Here is a 26,410-nt window from a genome sequence, read left to right as displayed (position 1 = left end):
ATTCTTGAGTTGAAAGAAATCTGGAACATTGTTGTTGATATATGCTCCTTTTTCCTGTTGTAATTTTTTGCAATCATTATATCTATTTAAGAACATATTTAGAAACAGTTATTTTGGCATAAAAGCAACTCACTAATCAGTCATTAGTCATGAAGGAACAAAATTATGTTTGATTGAAATGGTAGATGAACATGTCATCATGAACTAGTTAAAAATACACTTTCACATTTCTGTAAAGTTTTATTTTTAATAAAGACTCATGCACTGTGTTTGGTGGTAGTGGGACAAAAATTCACAAAAAGTGCTGTCCACTCTTCCAGAGTTATCTGCCAATAGCACTGTTTATTTTTCTTGGGACCATCCAATCCATAGCTATTTATTTGTTTGTTTGTTTATTTATTTATTTTTATCTCTTCAGCTATAGTTATATATACATTATAGAGGAGTTATAACCATAGCTTCTACCAAGGCTGCCAAATTAAGTCTTGTTTTATCTACAGTGAGTGAGTTCCATGAAGTAACAATGCACTTTAGAGGAACATTTTTTAAAATTATATTAATTGTTTACCATATTTTTTCCCATCTCTTTCTTTGGTCTTTCCTTGAGACAAGTAATATTATTCTGTTTATGGAATTCAAGTAATATGTACATATAAATTATTTTTACGGATAAACTGGAATCCTTTGAAGAGACTGGTGCATCATACTTTTAGGAAATTTAGTACAAAGAAGAAAAGCCGAGGATATTTCTGCAATCTGCATAGGAATGATGCAATATAATGTTAGTGAAAGCAAACCAAAGTTTTCAACATGTATCAAAATGAAGTAAGAAATTCTATAGTGTAATATGGTATCAGAGACATACTGTTAACTGAATAATAAAGAAGTTGTGGTTTAAGGTGTAAAAATTGATGTTAAAAATATCAGAAAGGTTCTCTTAAATTAATCCTGACATACTCCATGATATTCAGGAAATTAGTTTGCCAAGAATGGTCTTTCAAGGAGTCCAAAGTTATGTGGACTGTTTTTATAAACTTGTTTTATCAATATTCTATGGGCTGTTCATTTTCTTTGATTTTGGGATTTTTCATGTCCTAGGCTTCGGTCACTTACCTATCACTAACAGCTAACTATCACACAAACCTGCAAAGGTCTAATCCTCTTTGGACTAGAGAAGTTGAAAGAAAAGAGTGAAATTATTATGGAATGGAGCTGACTTATGAGGGACTTGTTAATAGACTGGATAAATAGACTAAAAAACATGGGACCTTTTCATTTGAACTTAATGATTTCTGAGAGGGATAAAGAATGATTTAAAATAAAATTAGATAATAGAAATAAATTGATGAAAACAAGGAAATGGAAGTTAAAAGTAACTCAGGCAAATGTTTCTCAGAGTGAGAGCTATTTGACTGAAGAGCAGTGTTTTTATCTAAATGTTGGAATTTGCTGCAATAAATGATGCAAAGCAAAACAAAAACCTTGCAATACACATCATTACCTACTTTTCAATACAAGACTACTCAACTGTTCCTTGATTTGCTCTTATGTCTTCTTTAGTAATGTAGGCAGTAGATCTATCACACAATCAATTAGGCTGTAAAAGATCTCTGGGATCATGAAGTCTAGCCTATGACTTAACACCACCATGACAACTAGACCATAGCACTAAGGACCATATCCAGTCTCTTCTTAAACACCTCCAGGGATGGTGACTCCACCACCTCCTTGGGCAGTCCATCTCAATGCTTAATCACCATTTCTGTGAAGAAATTCCTCCTAATGTCCAACATAAACCGCCCCTGGTGCATCATGAGACTACATCCTCTCGTCTTATTGCTAGTTTCCTGGGAGAAGATGCAGACCCCCACCTGGCTACACCCTTCTTTCAGGTAGTTGTAGAGAGTGATAAGGTCTGCCCTGTGCTTCCTCCTCTCCAGGCTAAAAAACCCCAACTCCCTCAGCTACTCCTCACAGGACTTACCCTCTAGACCCTTCATCAGCTTTGCAGCCCTTCTCTGGACATCTGGAAATCAACCTTGTCTTATATCCCATAACCTTGTCTCTTAATTGCAGAGATATGGATTTGACCGATGGACCACTCGGTGGATAAGGAATTGGCTGGGTGGGTGCACTCAAAGAGTTAAGGTCAATGGTGCAATGTCCAAGAGGAGAGGAGTGACCAGTGGTGATCCTCAGGGGTCACTGCTGGGACCAGCGCTATTTAACATCTCTGTTGGTGACATGGATACTGGGATCCAAAGCATCCTCAGCAAGTTTGTCACAACACCAAGTTAAGTGGTGTGGTCAACACACTGGAGGGAAGCGATGCCATCCAGAGGAACCTTGACAGGCTTGAGAGGTGAGCCTGTGCAAACCTCACAAATTTCAACAAGGCCAAGTGAAAGGTCCTGTGCTGGGGTCAGGGCAATCCCAAGCACAAATACAGGCTGAGAGGAGAATAGATTGAGAGCCATTCTGGGGAGAAGGGCTCAGGGGTGTTGGTGGACAAGAAGCTTGGCATGACCCAGCAATTCACACAGCTTATAGCCCAGAAAAGCCAACTGCATCCTGGTCTGTATCAAAAGCAGCATGGCCAGCAGGTTGAGGGAGGTGATTCTGCCCCTGTACTCTATTCTTGTAAGACTCCACCTGGAGTGCTGCGTCCATGTCTGGGGCCCCCAAAACAAGAAAGACATGGACCTGTTAGATTTGCCACTTGACAATATATAACTCTTTTTCTATCAGAAGATAACATGCTTTCCTTGTGAAAGCCCTTCACAGAGCTTCTGTGCCCTGCCTCAAGGTGGCTGCCAGCTTCTCTGAAGCCTGGCAGCAGTGGGGGGGCCAAGGTCACCCCACACACACACATTCCTTTGGCCGTCCTGGCTTAGCCCTCAGGAGGCCATGAGCTTCTTAGCTCCTCTCAGCAGTGCATACTGCACTCCAAGACTCTTCAAGTGAGTCCAATCATCCTCCTCTCTCTCTCTCTCTGAGGAGTCTCTAGGGAGTTTGGGGGTTTTGGTTATTCAGTTCTTACCCCCCGAAACTCTGTCTCTGCAATGGCTTGGTTCTTTTGTCCTGCTCTCTGCTGCTGGCTCTTTTCTCTCTTTCCTTGCAGGAGTTTTTCTGTCTGCTTCCTCGGTTCTTATCAGTTGGCTCTTTGCCACTGCTCTTCGGACGCTGCTGTTCTGCTGCTGCTCCGTCGCTGCTCCCAGCGTCTCCCGCTGCTGCTTACCAGGGAGAAACTCCCCCAGCTCCTAGCCACAGGCACTCAGCCCAGTCTAACACTGTTCCGAGTCCCCATAACTCCCCTGCTGGGGGCTGGGGGGGGGGCAAAGCCCCCAAGGGGCCCTGAGCCCCTTCCTCGTGGCTTCACAACATGGCCACCACTTCTTCTAACAACAAGTACCACACCTTCTTTTCCGGTCTCCAGAGATATGTTTATATTTTTCAGGAGCACTGATTGGGTCAAACCCCAAGGGTCACCACCCCCTGGGGGTTACCACTTTCCTAGTTTCAGGGGGAAAACCTGGCTCAAACCACTACATCCTGTCATATAGACCAGATTGTTTTCCTAAGTGGTTCCAAGAGAAGTCATGTGTTTTGTAATCGAGGATTTCTTTCCGGGATTTTTTTTTTTAAATAATCATCCTTACAATTAGGTCTTCTCTTCCTAAAACTAGCTATGAATAGCAGTCTGCATTTACACCCACTGATATAGAGAAACTGCTTTTTATCTTAGCCATTAGCTTGCTTTCATTTAAATGTACACTGCTAGCCACACAATTGTGTTTTGTTTAACCTACTGTATAATGCAGATAACACGCACTCTAGAATTCTACCCAGTCCATCCCGCATTAAGTTCAATAACTTCTAGCTGTATCAAAGCAAAGAACAATGCATCCAGGCCTTTGAGGTCACTTTGAGGTGCAGATAAGATGTAACGTTATAGATGCTCCAAATGTCAATAGATGGTTTTTACTCTTCCAAGTAATGAAGACTGATATTAAGAAAAAATACGCAAAATATATACAGACATCTTATGTCTAGAGTGACTGTGCTTATGGGTAAAGTTCATTATAAAGCCCCCAAGGGTTCATTTTCCTTTTATATCACCCTTTCTTGATTCAGGTACTGTCCTTGTCATATAAATACACAGCATATGGACCTGTATGTAATTCTTCTACAAAAACACAACAGGATATTTCTGTGTGAGAAATATTTTTAGACATTGTTTTCAACTGAAATGAAATCTCTGGGGTGGCCAGACATGGACTGTAGAGAAACAAGACAGATTTTCATTGTTCTTTTAATATTCATCAGTAAGTTATATTCCAATCAAATGGTTTTGCTTTTGTTGTGAAATTTATATTAGTTAAAACAAGTCTTGGTTTTCCAAAGGCCGAAGAGGGAGGTTAGTAACTTAAATTCTTGGTAATGTGTGCTATAAAGCTTGTCTTTTTTGGCTGTGCTGTGTGATCACATTTTTCCGCTTTCCATTCATCTGCAGTAGAAACTTCTAATTGGCCTATAATAAGGCAGTGCCAGAACTGTGCCAAAGTGTTTAAAGATATATTACAAACATAACACAAATAGCTTCATAGGGAAGAAACACTTTCTCATTGTCTGCTCATAAATTTGAGATAAGTTCTTTCAAAATAACTCTAATGGAAAGTAACCAGTTAGAAAGAAGATATTTTAATAGGCACTGTACCTAAAAAAGACTGCCTAGTTTCTTAATTGACATTTTTATTTTCTACATGGATAGCCAGCACTGGAATAAAAATTCTAGCTTGGTTATATTGTCCCCTTTCTTTATACAGTTAATGCAATATGTGTATTCTTATGTGACTGCAATGTGACTGTAATAAAACACCTGATTATTTTATTCAATGGATATCTCCTGGGTTTTTATGGAATACTTTTCTGCTTATGTTGCTATCTGGATGGAGACCCAGCATAGTAGAATTTCTCTTTCAAAATCAAAAATCACCTGTCATAAGTAGGTGCACCCCCAGCCTCCCTGCCATCATGGCAGTACAATGAGGAGAAAAGGTCTTGGCTCTGTGTAAGCATGGCTTAGCAATAACAAAAACATCTCTAAATTAACTCTATCTCAGCCAAAAACAGCACCACACCTCTACCTGAATATAGCAGATCTGGTAAAGGAAGTCTCTGTGTGGCCAAGGAAATGCCCTTGTATTTCACTCCACTGAAATTTTATGATTCTTTGGTTCACTTGGATGTGGAATTGGTAAACCTGCTGCCCTGTTCTCCACCAGCTTTGACATGATTGACTTTGACTTAATATTACCAGATGAGGGTTGTTTTCTTCTCTTGATATAGCTCCCTTCCAAACCCTTGTCATTTTTCTTTTCCACTGTACCTTGACTTCTATATTATTGTCCTTATGTTAACCCTAGGACATGCAATGAACACTGAAAATGGATATGTTTGTGTTTGTAACTCCTTAAGATTTTCTAGCTTCTCTTAAAAATGAAAAGAACATGCTCTTGATCATAGAGGCTGATCTGTTGTGCAGGGAGCTGCCTCTCAGTGCTATGCTGGTATTTCTGTGTAAAACGTCAAAGATTGAGACCCATCCTGTTGTTTAAAGAATATGGGGATCATATAACTTTTTTTAAAAGTAAATAAAATATTACTCTTAAAAGTCATGGATAGATTTCCAATGAAACTTCCTTAATGGTGAAATTTTTAAATACCATCTTTTATTAAATATTTTTTCTGCTGCTGTATTATTTTTGATTTTGTAGTCCTGCACACCTCTTGCCTTGCACACCTGGAGGAAGAGATGAGTAGACAGTCCTGAAATAGAAGCCGAGCTGTTTTGCTGTTTTATTTCAGCTGAGTTCTTCTCCAACCCTTATGTTCTGGTTTCAGTTGAGTTGGGTTTTTTTCATTTTACATATGAATAATTATGGAAATCAAATTATATGTCCAAGATTTCCTAGGAACCCTATGATAGCAATGAGTTGTATCAGGTCAGTTGGCTCCTGGCCTCATCTTGGACTAATCACAACCGTTCCTTCTAGCCCATGTCACCACTGAGATTGTTATTTCTATACAACCATTATTGTTCTTCAGCAACCAACCAACAAACCAAACAAGTTGCAAAGAAATTGCATTTGACTTATATCAGCAGCCTTGCTATCATATTAAAAATTGTTCTCATTATTCTTCTTTCAAGAAAAGTATTTGTAGAAATTTAGGATCGCTAAATAAGTTGGTCCACTCTCTTGCTCTTATTCTTCTTTTATTCTGTATTTTTTATGGTTGCATAACATTGCACTATTGGTTGGAGGGAAAAATCTGTTAGTACATCTAAATCATCTTTGCCCATGATTCTAGCTTCCCTTCCAGAACTCCATTAATAATTTTTGTTTCCCATATGTACTTTTTGTTTCCCATATGCACTTTTTGTTTCCCATATGCACATTTTTGCCTGAAGCAAACTATTCTCAGCATTTATTTTTGGTGTATGTCCAACATTACTGTAATCCAGTTACAGTTATTTGCTGGTAGAATATCAGCTAAACCTATTTCCTCCATTTTGTCATGCCTACTTAATATTTTAAAAAGAAAATTAGTGAGATTTTTCCACAAAAGTACTGGGTCAAACACAGTTCACATCGTGTATTGTACAATATTCAGTTTTGCTTTGTGCACCAGTTACTATCAAATTAGGATGACAGTTGGGCATGTGGATTTGAGCCATGTGTTAATCCAAGTTCATCCAGAGGTGCGTGCCATCCTCTCTAATACAATGGCTCAATTACAGCAGATGAAATTGCATTATCTTTTGAATTCATCTTACCATGTTGTCTGACAATTAGTTGCACGTATATATCCCATATTCAAGTATTTTTGTTGCACATAGGCAGTGACAACCTTTAAAAAAATTGTTGAGAGTAAAATCATTTATTTATAGGATTTTTTTCATTATAAATTTTGTAGTGTGCAATAGCCTAGAAATGTTGGGTAGGTTAAGGGTAAGTTAAATGGTGTCAAATTCTTTTGAAAAAAAAAAAACAACTTTTTCCACATTCTGATAAGAGGCTGTTTCAAATATACTGTTTTAACAGTGTGCGCATAGCTGTTACAGTCCAGAGGATGCCTTTGCAGTTCTGCATTGTTCTGGTTGGGATGCAGTAAGGTTGCTAAAAGGTCATCTACTGCTTTAAAATATAGGGTTGGGGGGTTGTGATAGACATTTTAGTGCATTTTAGTGGTACAGATGACTTTACCCAACATTTTGTGTATAGGTGGCCTGCAGATTGTGTCTGGTCACAGAATGTGTAGATTCTCTCCACTCTCCAGCCCTGTTGTAGGTGTTGCTTGTCCTTATATATATATATATATATATATATTGTTTCGAGTGGCCTTTTTGAAATTTATATGTGAATTTTGGTTTTTTTTAATTCTGCAATTATCCAGATTTCTCCAAAGAGCTTTGAAAGATATATTAAAACTCTTTTTTTTTTTTTCAATTCTGACTGGCATTTGAGAAAGCTGGAATAGCATCAGTATATTTTGGCATGAACTGGGTATCTTGCTATGTGACAAGAAGGCTGATAGTCTTTAGGTGACGGACACTTAATACAGATCAACAATGATGGAAATGAAAACTGAATTCGACCTTGTTAATGTTTTGTCTTATATATATGGTATATAAATAAGTATGTTACAATTTTTTATACATGATATATAGCATCACTTAATGGTGATATATATATTTCTTTTAATAGAGATAGTCCTGCTGGAAATGATGCAGTAATGACTTGAATTATCTTCTGGTAGACAAGAAGATAATTTGGGTGCGTATGGTTGAATTACCTTTGACCACTAGAGGAAAGCAGCTTTTTGGACAGCTCACAAACCTTCACTTCTTATGCTTGAGTAAAATTATAAAAATATAGGTTTAATCTTATGTATCTTTACATTTACTTTACATGCAGCAATTATTACCTTGTAGACTCCCTTATCTCAGACTTTTAAGTTTTGGCTTCCACATCTACACTAGCAATTCAGAAGTACATTAATATTTGTTTTTCAAATTTTCAGTTGGATTCTTGTTATGTGAGAGCATATGGTGCACGATTTTGTGTTTTCAGTGAAACTCTGAACAAACCTTGCATTATCACATCAGTTTAGTATAGCTGGGACAAGCACCTTGAATGAAAATACAGTTAAAACAGATGTAAGTTTCACGTGTAGCAATTTGCATTACAATGTTGTCAAAATATTTCCTCCATTGTTAGAGCATTGCCATAATTTTTTTTTAATCAAGAATCCCTGCCAGGTCTTATTGTTATGTATTTTAGCAATGTCTAAGCTTTGAGGAATTTTAAATTAGCAATTTAGGAGGAATTAAATTACTGAATCAAGTTTTTTTGCACCAAAGCATTTGTAAAAATTAATTTATCTCACTTGAAACTATATTTGCAGATTGTCATAGTTGTCTCTTTGAAATCTTTAAAAGTAGATTTGTTTTAGACTTTGGAATGGTAAAACTATGTACATCACAAATCCATTTTAATATTTAAATCCTTAATACTTAAATCCTAGTTGTACACCACTAAAGTATTCTATCACACAGTATTGTGTTTGTTTTTAAAAATCAATTAATTATTTTCTATGGTTAAATGTACCTGAGATATGCTTAAGTGAAAAGAAAATCTAAAAAGCCCATACTTATATATGGGTCCAAGATCCACTGAGTCTTAAGGGCCTAAGGACTTATGTACCTGAGACTGAAGAATACCCCTGAACCTCTCCAGATGCTTGGAACAATAAGCCCAAATTTATACACTTTACACTCCTGTCACTTCTATGAGCAAAAACTAAAAAGAAAATACTTACAAATAAAAATTTCAGGAAAATTCAAGGAAAAGAGAAGAAAAACCGTAGAGGGGACTTACAGAAAACTCTGTACAGAAAGTTGTTGGCAAGCAACAAAGAATTTGTAAGGGGTGAAATACAGAGGAAAAAAATGATATATCAATCAGAATCTTGAAGACCTTACACATAAATAAATACATATATTCACATCTACATATATAAGATGCTGGAGATTTGTTAATTTGTGGCCTACATTTTTTCGAGGTGGCTTTGTTTTTAAATTCACCCTCTTGCTCTCTCTGTTATGTTTACGCACATTGGCTTATACACATTAGCACATACTGACGTTCACGCTGTGGTTTAGCATTTAGGGCAGATAACATTCCTCCCGAACTTGTCATTTGCATCTTCTGATGCAATTTTGTTGACAAGGTCTTTTCAGGCATGAAGGTAAAAAAACCACTCCAGCGTCTGTTTGGATCATTGGCAAAGGAGTATCTTTTTCAGTACTTTGTCTAGATGCTATTTTCACCAGAAAGCACTTTGCCTGTAAAGCTTATACACATAAATGTGCTTCAGCAGGGTGCCTGTGACTTGTGTCAGGATCAGCTAGAAAAGAAACTAAATCTTCCTGAAAATTGCAAGAGTGGTTTTGTTGGATTTTTTTTTTTCTTCTCGTGGTTTGTCATCCAGAAAGGGATGCAGGCGTGCGTCCCAGGCACGCGGAGCATTGATTGCTTCTGCCTGCAGCGAGGATGCTGTCAAGTCTCTGCGCGAGTGGAGTCCGGTATTGACACAGAGCTGCCCAGCGCTGCCCAGCAGCAGCTCCCGCTGCTCCCTGCTCCCGCCATGCCCTGCCGCTAGCTGCTGCCAAGGGGCTGGACAGGCCCCGCCACAGGACTTCACCTCTGCCAGGAGAAGCACTTCCATGCCAGGTGGCCGAAGGCAGCCCTGGGTGCGCCATGCACGCGCACCTTCCCAAGCAGCACAGCTGCGGCAGGGGGTCCGAGGGGTCGGACGGAGGCAGGAGTGTGCCTCCCGTCGCCAGGGATGCCCACTGCGCCTGCCGCTGGCACCAGCATCCTCCGGGCCTCCAGTATAACTCTCAGGCGCTTGGCTCCTGGGGACCTGGCGGTGCCAACCAGAGCAGGAACAAGTTTGTCCCTTTGTGGAACACAGTGCGGAAGAGCTCCCCTAAATCCCCAGCCAAGCCCCAGGGCGGCCCTGGGCAGTGGTGGGCAGAGTGTGCCTGTGCCCGCGGCTGGGCCCCCCCGGTGCAGGTGAGCTGATTCTTCACTCTCCAAGCGACTTAGAGGATGCTCCAGGGAAAGAAAGTGAGGTTTGGTGGTGTCGACAACTTTTTGTGATATGTTTTGATGTGTGTTTAGTGGTTTATTCTGGAAATTTTATGTGCAAGTGCAAGCTGTTGGGTGGTGATCTCTGTGTTTGAATATTACTTCTCTGTCACCTGTGAAAATTGTGGGGTCCTCCTGGAAACGTTTTCTTGTTAAAGTGTTTTGATTTGTGCCTTAAGGTTCTACATACTTTGTATTCCATTATGCTGTATAGTAATGATATGTTTATCTCCCCTGTGTAATGGATTTTACCTGCTTTTGTAAACAGCTTGTTTTCAAATATTGCATGAAGTTAAAAAAATATTTTAAATAGAGAACATGGGAGAGGGTTGTTAGATTTACTGATAAGAGAAAGTGTGACCTGTTTCTCCTCTTTGGAATTTCAAATGTAATTGAAATCTTTAATAAACATGAAATAGCTCTTTAGTTTTCTCAAATCTATAGATTTTTATTTAATGTCAAGGCAGTCTATTTTCAAATATAAAGCACGCAGGGTCTATGATGTGTACAGATACCTTGTAAGCAATGAGACTGAAAATGATCACACACCAGGTAACCCAGCACTGCAAAACAGAAATCACAGTGACACTCATATGATGGTTAATATTAAAAAGCATTAACACTACCTGATACATGTTTTGATTTCTCCCTTAGAAAACTTTAAGCTCATTCAAATGCTTTTGTTACAATTTCACGCTAAAAACCAGAATTTATTGTTGAAATAAGTTTTTGAAATGTATTTTTATTTACTGATGTAGTATACAGTAGAGTTTAGCTAGCCTCAGCCCACACTGAACATGTGCACCCTCTCTAGAGATCGAATCAATTTTCATGGAAATGGTTTTAATATATTTTCACTGTACAGAAAAGCAATAAGGCAAAGTATTGTCAGATAATGTTGCTGTACTTTATCTTGTCTGATGGTCTAAAAACAGTGATCCTTTGGTGACTGAAAATGATTGTTATATATAAAAAGCTTCATTTTTTTTTTTGCCTCAAATCTAGTATCAGGTGGAAAAACTAAGGTTTCTGTTATATTTTTGAGTGACTAAAATATTGCATGTGACTACAGTAGATTTTATCCATTTTTTTCGTATACAAAGCACATATAGCCATTTGTGTTGGCATGAAACCAATGTTAAAATAATATATAAAACATAGAATTGGACTTCGTTCCAATTTGAATTCTAAAAAGCTCTAAATATTTTCTTAGACTCTGAAGATTTTTGATTTGGAAAAACCTTGAAGGAAAAAATACCTTCAAAGAAAGAGTTCCTTGGTTTTCAAAGGTATAGAATTTATAAAGAGAAAATGAAGGAACATTATTAAAAAAAATTAAAGGCCACTTCTAAAACTACTTTGATGTCTATGTTATAGATGTATTGTAAAGTTATTTCAGTATTTTCAGTGCCTTTTTAATCACATCCATATGTGTTTTGATATTGTGAAATTGTTCAGGTTTAGGTACTTTTTTATATATAATTTAGAACTCTGCTTTGTAAATTTTCTTTACTGTATGTTCTAAATGCCAACTACCTTATTTTGTTTAGGAAAGTCCCTTTTTTGGGTTTTGACTGTAAGTAATCAATTTACCATCAATCAAACTGATGTTCTCTGTCTAGGGATGGACTGATGTACTTTGGGATATACTTGGTGGTTTCACTGCCGTAGAGTTGAGAGGTAGTTTTTTTCAAATAATCTATTTTTCTCTGTTCAAACTAAGCGTTATACAAGCTATGAGAAGAAAGGGAAGAGTGTGTATATGTGTATGTACATTGTTGTATGTACATGCACTTACACAATCATTTTATCAATTATATTGCATAGAAGCAATAAGGGAAAACATTATAGAGCTACTCTTACTAATTCCCCTTACTTCAGGGATACAATTTGATGTTAGTAATGTTTTTTGGGAGATATGTAGACTGGGAAATCTCCCTTTCTTAGTAAATTAAGGAGGAGTAGTGGAACAGTTATATTTCCTGGCCTAAAAAAAAAAAAAAAAAAAAAAAAAAAAGGAGAATTTATTTTAAATGTCTATCTGATGTGTAAATGTGATAATAAATAAGACACTGACAGTTTCAAAGGCAGAGGGTTTTTTTCCATAAACTTCTGTGAAGATTCTTCTTCTGATTTACTTCTTTGGGAGAGACCGCTTTCTTCAAGCACAGGAAAGTCATAACAGCTTGTAAAACTGCTTCTTGATCAGTACTGTAGTAACAAATTTAATGCACAAGTCTTTCATTCCTAGAATCAGTGGATGTAGATGACAGCTCTCAATTCAGCATCTTGCCTTGGATTGATCCTCATGCTGCATTCACAGAAGTGATCACTGAAACATTGTGAGCAATCTGTGCAGCTGCCATGTAATAGATGTACAGAAGCAGAAATACAAAAGCTGTTAGCACTCATCTTCCTTTGGAAGACGAGTGATATTGTTCTAATGATTCCTGTATCTCGTCCCGCTGACTGACAGAGGACTCTGAAAAGTTTACAGCATTCTGGGTAGCATTCAGATCTGATACTCTCCCAGGACAGCTGCTTTAGAAAATTTTATGCTTTTGCATTCATGTTTAACCTATTTCTTCTACCAAAACCAGGAAAGCTTTGTTGTTACTGAATTCATAGCATTTAGGTTATGTTTGGCATAAAAAGGAGGTCAAAATTTAGCCTTTGAGTCCTCTGTGTTGAGTCCAGCAATTTCCTTAGTGATGTATGGAATACTCCTGGTAAGAAGTAACATGAAATGTGGCATAACAGCCTTCCCAGGGAAGTGGTGGAGTCACCATCACTGGAGGTATTTAAAAGACACATAGATGTGGTGCTTAGGGACATAGTCTAGTGGTGAGTTGGGCAGTATTAGGTTAGTTCTTGGACTCAATAATCTTAGAGGTCTTTTCCCATCTCAGTGCTTCTGTGATTCTGTAATATTTGTTTGGAAATACGTTTCCGTAGTGTAATGGCTGTTTATGTGACTGATGAATGGTATGCAATGAGAAGACCAGAAACTAAACATGCTGAGGCACATTAGGACTATCTCTGTAACATGAAGGGTCCTTTTTTTTTAAGAAAAAAAAAAAAAGGAAAAAGGAAACCCCAGTGTCAGTCATGAGGCTTTGTACTCTACAGATTCAGGAATCTGGAGATGTGCCAGTCATTCCAGAATTTCCAAAGTATCAGAAGGGGTCATTCAGCCACCTCTGCCTGGATTGATACTGTAGCGTTGCTTTGTAAAGGCCATTGGGAGTAAAATAAAAGTGGATATTCTTTTATTTTGTTTTAATATATAATATTCTTTCTCCTTCTATTAATGTATCAGGTCTTTCCACAGTGTTTTTGATAATACATAATTTTTTTATTTAATGCATAAATAATATTTTTCATAATACTAATTTTAAGTGTCAGTGAAGACAGTTAAGAAATAGGCAGGGTTACACAGATCATGACAGTATTTGTGTGCAAGACGTTCCATATATTTTCATTTAAATACTGAAATGGATATATTAAGTACTGTACTGACTAATGATAGTAAGTAAGTAATGGCCCATCTTCGCGAACGAAGATTTGGGGAAAGGTCTTTTTACCTTTCCAGTAATGATTTATAGTTTAACTACACATTATTTGGCTCCTGCTGATTGTTCAGTCATAAATATGTTAATGCATAATTTGCATTTGTGGCATCATATTTAGAATTGCATTTAATTAAACCCATGTTTCAAAGTTTCTCCTCCTAGATGCCTCAAGAAGCCAAGAACATTTTCTCCCCTTGACATATAATTGGCTTCTGGGATTTTCAGGGTGGGATGAAAGGGTGCATAGAAAGGCAGTTGTAGAGTTTGGACAGGGATTGTTTGTAGCATTGGTAATTGGCCAAAACTGCACAAGTGCTCTGATAGTCCTCCTGCTATTCATAAATTTCTCTAATACTTGTTTATTCACTTGTTTATTCTCTAAGACATGTTTATTCACCCGTGGGTAAACTGTTCATCATATTTGAAAACAGAGGGGCGTTTCTCTAGGACCAAAGTGGCAGAATCCAAAAGGATTCCAAACCTTTTTTTTTCCCATCACTTTTCCCATATTCTGCTGTATAATCCACTGCTAGGAATATCCAGGCATTTTCACCTAAGTATATCCTTACCATTACAGGAATTTACAACACAGAAGAGTCCTTGATCTTTCCTGTAGTACTCTGATAGCCCAGGCCACACAATAGAATTTTAGTCTTCCTGTCTCTTAGACTGACTTGTAAGGTTATATATTGCTGGCTCTTTTGTGGCATGTCAACAGGATTGATAAACTCGATGCCCTCTGTGCTAAAAGGAAAAAGGGGAAAAAAAAAAAAGATTGCCTTATGGTTTGCTTAATGTGATAGGAATAAGCCTTGATAAGCCTGGTTGTGCTTTGTGTCTAAAGCTCCATTGCATTTAAATTAGGCATGCAAAGATGGGAAACCTTTATAGCAACTCAACAAGATGGCTTTGGTCTAATCCAAATAGAAGCAATGAAGGATGATGCCTGACAGTTTCTAGCTGGACACTGAGCAATGGCTCAGATTGAGAACGAATTGGTCTCAGCTGTTTTGGCATGACTTGAAGGTACAAGCTGAAGATTGATTTCTCTTTTGGAAATGACTGTCCCTACTGTTCTGGGGTATGAAAACATCAGACTTCTCTCCAAAAAAACCCAAAAAAATAACCGGGGGGTTTCTAGTTGTAGTAATGACCAGATTCACAGAGTTTGCCAGTTTAGCTCTCTGTTTCCTCATGTCTGCATGTGGCTTTTGGATGAAGGATAATAAAAATAAAGCCAAAAAAGTAAAAAAATAATTACAGATTCAATTACTTTGCTTTTAAGAACCGTGTTTGCTTTGAAATAAACCATAGATTGTAACAATAGTGTTTATAAATTTAATAACATATATCCATTTACTTTTTTGTATATTTTATAAATTACTGCAGTTATTCAGATGAATTGTCTCAATAATGGCCTAATTTCAAAATCTCCCATCATTCTGGGAGTTAGAAATAAAGGAATGAAACAGGAATTCTTTATGTATTCAAAATAGAGGTTCTGTAATATCTGAAATGAATATCAGAAAAACAAACAAAATAATCCTTTTTGTAAATTCCAGTTCTGATCTAAGCTTTCTTTTAAGTCACAGGAGCCAGCTATGTGACAGTACAAAATCCAATTTAGCAAAGTAACATCTAGTTTTGGTTTAGATATAGTGTACTTTTAGTACAGGGTTTTACCTTTTTAAGTATTTGTACAAGGAGAAGCAGGTTACTTCAGCGGGTGAAATTGTTAATATAATTGGTCAAATAGAACATCAGACAAATTATTTTCATTATGCATTCCAACTGACAGCAGAATGGCGAAGTGTAATAGGATTCCTGTAACTGACACCCTAGAGAAACTATGCTGCACCCAGGTGTGAAATCAGTTCATACTGAACTGCTATTTGTTGCATTTATGATCACAGAACATTTTTCTATTTATCCATGTGCTGGTTTGTCCAAGTTTTTATGTTGCGACCATCACTCACCTGGGAGCTGAACCCATTAATATTAATTGAAAATGTGAGTAAGGTCTAAGCTCTTTTTTACTTTGCGTCATTCTGTAGGGTCTACTTTGTGCGGGGGGTGGGGAGGAGGGGGAAGGTGTTTGAGAGACAAAAAGGTGTTTGAGAGACCTATTTCATGGCCTAGTTGATGTCCACTAGCACAGCTTCTAGTGCCAGCACAAGGCTGAGTGCAGAAGCATACGACAAGGGACATGTCCCAGAAGATAGTGCACAGCTTCCTAGTCCAAAGGTAGTCACACTTAATGTGCAATCTGTTGTGTGCAGTTTGACAGTACAACAATGCTTGAGGACATACCAGTGCTAAGTGCAGAAACTTGTATCAAGCTCTTTGTTACCTCCAAGACTTCCGAGATAATAAAGTTTCACTTAGGAAATGGAGAGTTCTGAGGACGCCTTGTTCCCTTTCTTCCTATTCTCACTTTCTGCTCGGCAGACATCTGGGTTCTATCAATATCTGTCCATCTTTCAGTCATGAGTACCTAAGTCACTTGTCGTGACTCTGTGAGTCTGCAGTTGGGCACACAGGATCGAACAGCCAGATGATACTTTGGAAGAAAAAAAATCTCCAAATTCTTATCGAGGTATTCAACAAGAAGGTAGTAAAAATATCAGATTCCAGTCTCATATTCAGTCTGGGGCCTATGCTGCCACATTTGCTGTTGTGTTCTGAACGATCTCTTCACCACCAGCTTGCTCAGGCTTAAATTTAGAGGTTGGCCCCTTAGACATGCTTCTATTGTATTATTTTTCAACAGTTGACTTCTCAAACACAACTTTTTAATGCAATGTTAGTAAGACATAAGTTAAAAAACAAAAAAACACCAATCAACTTCAACAATTAAAACTTACACTACTAAAATATTCATCTTCAGTGAGTACGGCTCCAGCTCTGTGCAGCAGTTTTGTGGCTAGCTGGTATTTCTGCTCTATTAGTAAAATATCTCACTCCTATGATATGAATTCTTTTCAATTTTTTAATTGTGTGTTTAACCATAGAAAAAGGGTAACATTGAATGTGCACATTTAGAGTATATAAGACCTTTATACATTCATGCTTAAATGCATGTAATGTTTAAATACATTTATAGGTAAATTATAGTCTTTTATGCAATTAAACACAAACTAAAGCAGAACAGATATTCAGATCACATTTTATAATAATGGGCATAACAAGGATTTTGTTTTGCTTTGTTTAGTTTTGTTTTTTATTCCTAGTGTGTGGAGTTGAAAATAATGGAGTTTAAAAATGAAAGACCTAAGCAGTTTGATCAGCATCATGTTTCCTCAATAGACATCTATCTCTTTATCTTATCAGAACTTAATGCACAGCTCCTAGTTCCAGACTTGGAGTGATTATAGTACATTTCTCTGTACTTCTTTCTGATATACAGAAAAAACATACGTGGAAGTAAAGCCAAATGGTTAAACATAAGTATCCATAAAATGTGAGTGAAATCCAGGTTCCACTGCAGCTTATTAATATATTTTTCTTTCTGTTTATCCTGCTAATTTGTGCATTTGTGTATGAAATATATGAAACATTTGGCAGTAATTAAATTCATTCAGTTATTGACAACTGTATATCCTCAGTGCTCGCTCAGTCATTTAATTAATGCTTTTTAGCATTGCACGTTCAGAGCAGAACAACAGTATCAGGAAATGGTTATTGGTAGAAATTGTCTGCAGGTGAATAACTAATAAAACCTGGCTAGAGATGTAGTCGTGGTAAACCTGGGGAGGAGGTTAGAAAGTGATGGGAGAAGAGGATGCCAGATCTTTATACTTTGAAGGAATCTAATTTTTGGAAACACTCGTATATGCAGCTACTGAAAGTATTAATCATGGAATTATGGAATAGTTTAGGTTGGAAGAGATCTTCAAAGGTCATCTGGTCCAACCCTCTGCAGTGAACAGGGACATCTTCAACTAGACGAGGTTGCTCAGAACCCTGTACAACATAACCTTGAATGTTTCCAGAGCATCCACTGCATCTTGGGGTGACCTGTGCCACTGTTTTACTGCCCTCACTGTAAAAAAATTCCTTATATCTAACCTAAATCTACCCTCTTTTAGTTTATAGAATCACAGAATATGCTGAGTTGGAAGAATTATTGAGTCCAACTCTTAGCGCTGCACAGGACCAAGAGTCATTAAACCCTTCGTCCTATTGCTACAGGCCCTGTTAAAAAGTTTGTCCCCATCTTTCTTATAAGCCCACATCAAAGGCCCCAATGAGTTTTCCCTGGAGCCTTCTGTTGTCCAGGCTGGATGAGCCCAGCTCTCTCCAGCTGTCCTCATAGGAGGTGTTCCAGCTCTCTGATCATCTTTGTGATTCTCCTCTGGACACAATTCATCAGGTCTATGTCTTTCCTGTGCTGAGGATGGTAGACCTGGGTGCAATGCACCAGGTGGGATCTCATGAGAGTGGAGTGGAGAGAGAGAATCACTTCCCTCAACCTGATGGTCATACTTAGGATCATAGAATTATACAATATCCTGAGCTGGAAGGGACCCACAAGGATCACTGAATCCAGCTCCTGATCCTGCACAGAACCACCCCAAGAACCACACCATCTGCCTGAGAATGTTGTGCAAATAATTCTTGAATTCTGTCAGGCTTAGTGTCATGATGACTTCCCTGGGAACCCTGTTCCAGTGCCCAACCACCCTTTGGGTGAAGTTCCCTTGTGTCCTGTCACTGGTCACTAGAGACAAGAGATTGGTGCCTGCCCCTCCACTCCCCTCGTGAGGAAGGTGTAGACCCCTATGAGGTCTCCCCTCAGTCTCCTCCAGGCTGAACAAACCAGGTGACCTCAGACTCACATGTCTTCTCCTCTAGGCCCTTCACCGTCTTTGTAGTCCATCTTTTGATGCTCCCTAATAGCTCCTTTTGATGCGGTCCAGGACACTATTTTCTTTCTAGGCTGCAAGCGCGCATTGCCTTTCATTCCCCAGTTCCCCCAGACCCTTGTTGGCAGGGATGCTCTTAATCCATTTCATTCCCTAAGCTGTACTGAAATCAGGTGTTGCCCTGATCGGGGTACAGGACATTGAACTTGGCCTTGTTAAACCTCATGACATTCCTATGGACCCATTGGGCATTTCTGAAAAACCTGGCCTGTGGGATTTACAGCAACTTTGAAAAAATTTATAGGTTCCTGTAATTATTATTACAATTTTTAATAAATATTATTTAAAACTTTAATGTTTTTAAAGACGGGAAACCCTACAGATGCATGAGGAGGAGCAAGACCAGTTTGTTGCAGCTTGATTTGACTGTAACATACTTTTTCTCTATTGTGCCACGTGTAGGTATACTACACATAAGCAGAGTCATGATATACTACACTTGCCTCTGGGGCAGTTATTAGCTTGCTCAGCCACTGTAAGTATAAAAGTAGAAGCAATCTGATCACTTCTGCAGGCATAAATCTGCAAAAATATTGTCTTTTGTAGTTCTTTTTCTCTTTAAGTTGTCATGGCAGTATTCTCAGTGGATCTTCTCCTTTTACTAAGATGCGTTTAAGTCTATGTAGTCAGCAAAAACCTGGAATTCACACGTTACTTTTCAAATAATTCGTGCTGAAAATTGAGGTGATTACTCCCTAGTTATTTTGGTTTTAAGCACTGGTTGCTGTCTATAAGCTAAACTAATTCATGTACCAAGAAATAAAACATCATGTTAATCATACAGAGAGTACAGAAAGGAATGAATCAGCTCTTTGTAGTGAATGAAAATGCAGAATTGCAGAAATATTTTGCTGGATGCATAAAACCTAAAAAACTCTTTAGATTCATAAGTCTTGGGTCCTTGTATCTTCTGATCGTAGGCCTGGTCACATCTAACCAAAAGGTTGCTTTTTGCTCATTTTATGTAATGCCCTTTCAAAACACATGTAGGTACTGGGGAAATTTATTATCTGTTTTCCTTCTCACCTTTGCTCCTTTCTGTCCTCTTTTTTAAGAGTTCCATTACTTCTACATTATTTTTCAAAACTCATCTGTATTTTCACATTTTTGAATGGTTACCAAAACAGCAGTGGAATTACTGGGTTTACCTGTATGCTCTTTGTCTTGTTTCCAGATGGAAGTCTTTTTTCTTGTGGTTCTCTTGCCAGCATTTGTCCTCAGGTGATAATAACCTTAATGTACTTTCTGCCAGTTTCTATTTCATCATGTTACCTCTTGTACTTGAAGGTTCAGCAAATATGACAAGCCAGCAAAATGCAAAAGAGAACAGAATTGCCACAGCAGAAACATTTCATGGCAAGAGGATGAGGGGTAGAGGAGCTAGGTTTTGGTGTTATTAATAGTAAAAGCAATAATAAAACTACAAAGATGCAGGAAATTCTTTTTGCAGTTTGAAGTATTAGTTGGTGTTCAATAAACAACCAGGGGCAGAAGAGGTGATGAAAGCAAAATTGATCCTGTTTGTTTTCTCCAGATGTCACTTACTGCCTGATGTCTTGACATTTCTTAAAGCACCTTAGAAGGAACAGCTATATGAGTCTTTTGTTCTCTGATACATTTGTGAGTTAGGTCAATGTTCATTTCATTTCAGACTGGGAAGGCTGAGGCATGGAGGTTTACAAACATTTGTTGTAGATTGTACATAGAACAGAGGGGGGCCTTAATTTTCAACCCCTTTATCTGAGCTTAGTCCTATAGGCAACAGCTGGACTGAACCTACCTGCACCATTTGTTGAAGGAGTGTAAGTTTTAGCTGGTTTATGCTGGTTTTGGTTAACCCATCTATGTGGAAGGGTATATGGAATCTTTTCTCATTGGACATTTATGGGTCCTTGCTGCTTGTGGCCACCATTGAGGGGTAGCATCAAGCTCAGTCCCCTTTCTGGGAATCTCAATGACTTCTGGGATCCATGAGCCATGTGTATGTTCATAGGATTTCTGGTTTTTTGATATTAGTTCTTCGTGTTACTGAAGAAAGATGCAATGGGTAGTGAGTTCTTTGTTGCAGTGGGTGAGTTTGCATCAGCTCATTCAATCTATGAGTAACTTCAGCTAGAGGAAAGGCTATACTCTTGGGGTACACATGTTGACTTGGAGATACAAAGCAATTACTTAACCAGCACTACTTCAAGTTTTTCTGTCAATAACATGTGGTTGCTTCAGCAGTTTGAGCTGACCTCATTTGCTAGGGTGTTGTACTGAGCTGGACAACCTAGTTTGACCAGTTCCTGTACTACTAAATTGATAAAATTGGAGTAAGAGGAGAAAATACTGACGATGTAAGAACAAAGCAATGGCAAAAAAAGTCATTAACTTCTTAAACAATATTATTCATCGGGGACTTCTCAAAAACAGAAGTTCAATAAGAAGCCATTGTTGTGACTCACAGTTTAACACAGTGCTTAACACTGTTCCCTAGGCACATTGATACAGTCTGTGTTGGTGGGACTTTGCATTATGGGCAATATTTTGAATGCTGAAGTCAACCCAAAAATTAAGTACCCTTCTGAACTAGAAAAGTAGTAGTCTATCTTGCAGTTGTTTGTCTGTTTGTTTGTTTTTTTAATTCATACTATTGTCTTTTCCATTTCTATGTAAAAGTAAAGAAAAAGAAGAAAAATCCTTTAAAATCCTTCTCATATGGAATTGCCAGGATTTAAAAGAAAAAAAATTAGGATGTTTTCAAAGTTGAATATATCAAATGCCTAGAAAATGCTATTCCTGTATTTGTTTATAATTTTAAATTTGTCTTGTAACCACAGTGAAAAAAAATGGCAGACAAGACGAGGAAAGAAAATAACATTTTTGTAGATATCTTGCAGTCAAATTCAATCCAACAAAGGAGCTTAGAGGCCACAAAAGTAAAAGTTAATTGCTGCAATGACTGATCTTTACTACAGTACTAGTGGGAAAAGTTAGTGAAGTAGGGTTTCAGTTGATCTCAAAGTATTATAAAGTAGTATTACTGCCTCTGATTGTTAGATGCAAAAGTTCAGACATTGTGATGCAGGAGTTTTGGGCTGGAACTTAGCCATCACTATTCTATCCTTACTTTCCTTTCATCGAAAATTCAGTAAGAGCAACTAGCAGTCTTTCAGACTTAAACAGCCCACATATTTCTACAACCATAAATAAATAAACCTGTACGTAAAATTGCATGCCTATATTGTACTTATTCTTCTAATGTAAAATATTTCCCAAATCAACTTCTCGGCTATCTCTGCGCGTTGTTCCTAATGTGTTAGAAGTTTGTAAACAACTCATTGACAAAACTCCAGTGAAGCTTTATAGAAGCTATTCGCTACTTAAATTTATTTTAAAAATTAAACATGTTAATGTTTCATAGGAAGGCAGTAATCCAGTTGGAAAGGTTTAAAAAGGTGAGGTACAGTTAAGCAATTTCTAAAATTCTCTGCTGGAGACATAGTGGGCTATTCCCAGCTGATCTATTATATCAGCTTATAAAAAGTAATCTTACTGGTTCAATCATTTAACATTTACTTGATTGACAGCAGTAACTGTTTTCATAGAAATAAATATATGTTATAAATGGCATTACACATATAAGTCATAAAGGAACATGGAATGCTATTTTTCCTGTAAAACATAAAGACAAAACTGGGAGAGTTCTGTCTTTATGTATAAACTGTATGAGCTTTTATATGATGTAGTTGCATCACCTTTTGTGATACTTTGATCTTTATACCATATGAGTTCTTTATTAATGTTTTATCATCACTGTCTTAATCTGAGGTATTACATGTCTGTAGTGGTTTTTCAGAGATACTGGAAAATCTTTAGGTATTCCATAAGATCATTTATTTAAATATGATTGAAAGTCTCTTGAAAGGTTCTTTAAATGGAGGACTGGTAGATAAAGTTGTGGTAAGTTGGCCCCACACAACCACTTGCTCACTGCCCTTGCAGCAGGGAGAAGATCGGAAGAACAAGAGTGAGAAAGTGCATGTACTGAAATCTACAGCTCTGGTCCTGTTGTTCTCTCATTCTCTCCTCCTTGGCATTTTCTGTCCTTTATTAAATATGTTTTCACAGAGGTGCCATCAGCTTGGCTGAAGGGCTCAGCTATGTCTGTCACGGTCCATTTGGATCTCTCAAATTTACAGGAAAAGGTACTTGGTAAATTAAAGTTTATTTTATGAGCTCATTAAGAAATACAACAAACAAACTAGTTGCAACCATTTTCACAATAAGCGATCCCTTTTATGTCCTACAAGATAATGGTTTAAACATTAGTTACTCAAATCAATGAAGAATTGGCTAATTATTTATGCTCTCACTTTTCAAGTCGTCTACTTTTCTTAGAAGCCAATGATACTGATCATGTCGATCCAGGGAAACCTTATAGCGCCTTTAAGTATCTAAAGGGGCTACAAAAGAGCTGGAGGTGGACTTTTTACAAGGGCATGTAGTGACAGGACAAGGAGTAATTGCTTTAAACTTGCTTTAAACTGAGAGTAGGTTTAAATAGATACAAGGAAGAAATCCTTCACTGTGAAGGTGGTTAGACACTGAAACAGGTTGCCCAGAGAAGCTGTGGATGTCCCATCCCTGGAGGTGTTCAAGGTCAGCTTGGATCAGGCTCTGAGCAGTCTGGTCTAATGGAAGGTGTCTAGTGGAAGGGGGTCAGAATTAGATGATCTTTAAGATCTCTTCCAACCCAAACCATTCTAGGATTCTATGAGTTGATACAAACAACTGTACTGTGTGAAACTAAAGGCTTATTCAAGCTGTTATACCAAATAATGTGCTAAGTGTTCTTCTGGAAGGAGTTTAAAGGGAAAGGAAAAGCAGCCTGGTCCTGGGTATATATAGTTCACGTATTTCAGAATTACCACTAAATGAACATGTTCATTTGGTCAAATAAGATATTTTGCGAAATATGCTTTGCAGGGATATTGCATTTTAGTTAATGCTGAAGTATTTATATAACATTTAAATTAATGTAGGATTTTCTTATTAGCCAGTACAATAGCAGGTGCAGGGGTGGAGGGGAGAAGCAGCATTTGATCTTCCTTTCCTCATCTCCACTCTGTAAAACTGCATAGGTTTTGTTGCAAAGTCTTCTTTGGGTCTTTTCATTAATTGGTTTTCTTAAAAAAAAAAAAAAAAAAAAGGCAGTTTTTACCTTAGGGTGAATTCCTTTTCTTTCTTTCTTTTTTTAAAGAATCTGTTCATCCGAAAGGTATTTATGCTGCCTTGTGTTTTATGGCTTTCATGTTTTTGAAATATTTTATTCTAAACTAGGAGAACGTGTAGGATTTTTTAATGCTGCATCTTTATTTTCTTTTTTTAAAATCAGTGTTATTTTCTAAACTTTGCTCAATATGACAATTGTTTTGGTCCTTCTGACATTGTTTTTCAATTAAATTTGGCCATGAATGTTTGGAGCCCTAAAATGGACTGTTAGTAGGAGACAAAACAAAAAAGTTTAATACACAGGAAGTTACATACTGTTTAAGGCCACTTGTTTCTTTGTCCCTTATACTAGGAGTTTTCAATTTCTCTCTTCTCACCTCTTCTTCGCAAATAATTACTTCCTACTTCCTTTTTGACATCCATTTTTATGAGAAGGTGATGAATTGGGGAATATAAAAGTTGTTATTTCCAGTATTTCATTCTTCATACCTGATATTTCCATTTCATCATGACTATGTAGCAACTTCAACATTCGGATTTGCTTTAGAGCTTCTTTGGCAAAAGATGACATCTAGTTCCAGAAAATATGTGTCATGTCAGTCTTTGTGTGACTTTTTTGAGCAGACAGCCTACATGTATGCTATATCCTCCTCCCAAAAAGACATTGTGACTCAAATCATGACCTTATTGAAACCTTTAAGATTTCTTTGGGCTCTGGATTTTACCACTGGGTACAACAGACATGTCTTTCCTCTGAAGGATGGAAGTCCTTTGATTTCAACAGTACCACCCATAAGTGGAGGGAATATAAACCTGAACAGGTAAAGGGAGCTCTCACCTGTACTTTAGAAATGGAGGCTGGAATTGCATCTTTTGGGAGAGATAAGAAATTATCTATCAGCTATCCTGTGGTTATTAGGGTAGTTTTCTGGGATTTAGTCACATTAAACGAATCCTCGTAGGTTGATTCTTATGGTTTGTCACCTGAAGTCCTTGTAATACTTTTTCTCACTAATTCTGTATTCAGTTCCTTTCAAAATTTCTTCCTTTTCATGAAAATATTTCAGCTGTGACTTTAAGGAGGTCTGAGATTTGGGTGCTTGCTGCACCAGAATAGAAATATAGAGAGGTCTCCTGAGTTCTACTGAGGAAAACAAGCTGTAAACAGTTTAGTCCAAAGTAACACAAAGGGAACACTTTAATTTTCACACATATATTTTTCACTTCTGAGTAGTGGAACACAATCTAGTTAGGCAGTTGCACGATTGTCCCAAAGTGAAACAGCTGTCTCGGCTCTAATCTTGCCCTCTTATTCTTCCAATGAGGCTTTTTGATTAACTTTTTATTCTTAGGATAGCAATTTGTACCAAGGATCTAATTAGAACTTTATGTAACACAGCCAAAGTCCTCCTTTTGCAAGTCTGTCTCACCTCAGTCCTGCTAATCTTGTAGCTTTCAGTATGGAGCATTCTGAAATATCCGATATTTCAAGCTATCTCCTCTGGTTGAAAACAATTTCATCTATTGAGAATCGGGAACAGGGTTCATTTGATTCTTTTGTCCCGGTAAGGAAAACTGTAACATATCTTTAAAATAAGGCATGTTTTCAAAATTTAAGTTCTGAGGGTTAGGCTTCTTTTGGGGGGAAAATGGCTTAAACTGAATTCTGTTGAGCTGAATGAACTCAGATCTCCGACCATAGGTCTTCTGTGTTTCTTTCTGATGAAAAGATGATGGATAAAGAACTGTCTTTTATAAAAGCTGGTGATTCTGGGGAGAGAATGTGTAGTTCTATATACCTGGAGTTAAGAGATAGTGACAATATTTCAATTTTATCATTACTTTAATGATAAAGAAAAGAGAGAGCTACATTAAAAAAACTTGAAATTGAGGCATAGCTTTTAAATGAAGCAGTATTTATCAATTGCATATAATAATATAAATTAAACATATGGGTATTACTGCTTATCACCAAGTGACATACAGTAATATGATGTTGTGTATCATGTATAAAATAAAACAATTAAATAAATGATCTATTCTATGTTTACATCAATATGTGTTACTAATTTTAATTCAAAATATTTTGAAAAAACTATTTATATTAGTGTGATGTGCACTGGAAATATTTTAATAGCAGGTGCAGGATGATGCTTCTGGTGACTGGATTAGGTAAACCAGGTGGAATGTGCTGGAAAGGAAAGAAGAGGGTATCTTTCTTCCATGTATCTTCATTTCATGTGAAATATAAATTTAATGGGATTATTTTTAAATGAAAATATGCTAATATTTTGTAAAAGATACATATATCTAAACTGTCAAGTATGTTATCAACAATCTGAAGAATTATTCAGTTCTAACTGTATCAGATCAGTATTGAGCTAATAAGTGAGCAAAAGTGTCTTCAATACCAGATGGGTTGATAGCAAAAGATGCTTGGCCCCCTGTTTGTGTATGAGTAGAGAGCTTATACTGTAAT

The 26,410-nt window shown here is 37.4% G+C and overlaps 1 protein-coding gene across 17 annotated transcripts in view; it reads left to right on the top strand.

Moving 5' to 3' along the window:
• DLG2 (discs large MAGUK scaffold protein 2) overlaps nucleotides 1–26,410 on the top strand; it is a 1,039,246-nt gene that overhangs the window by 568,627 nt on the left and 444,209 nt on the right. Inside the window, exon 1 of one of the 17 annotated variants that reach the window (XM_027677520.1) lies at nucleotides 9,810–10,142. The exons of the other annotated variants lie outside the window; for them this stretch is intronic. Within the exon in view, the coding sequence (XP_027533321.1) occupies nucleotides 9,825–10,142 (318 nt within the window). The 5' untranslated portion in view covers nucleotides 9,810–9,824. Of the gene's footprint in view, nucleotides 1–9,809; nucleotides 10,143–26,410 lie in introns of those variants that run through there. 17 annotated transcript variants of the gene reach the window in all.

This window comes from Neopelma chrysocephalum, unplaced genomic scaffold (genome assembly GCF_003984885.1).
Source record: "Neopelma chrysocephalum unplaced genomic scaffold, ASM398488v2 Primary Assembly neopelma1_43, whole genome shotgun sequence".
In the NCBI taxonomy this organism is placed as follows: Eukaryota; Metazoa; Chordata; class Aves; order Passeriformes; family Pipridae; genus Neopelma; species Neopelma chrysocephalum.
The sequence above is the reverse complement of the archived record's forward strand: the minus strand, read 5'-3'. Positions and strand labels throughout refer to the sequence as shown.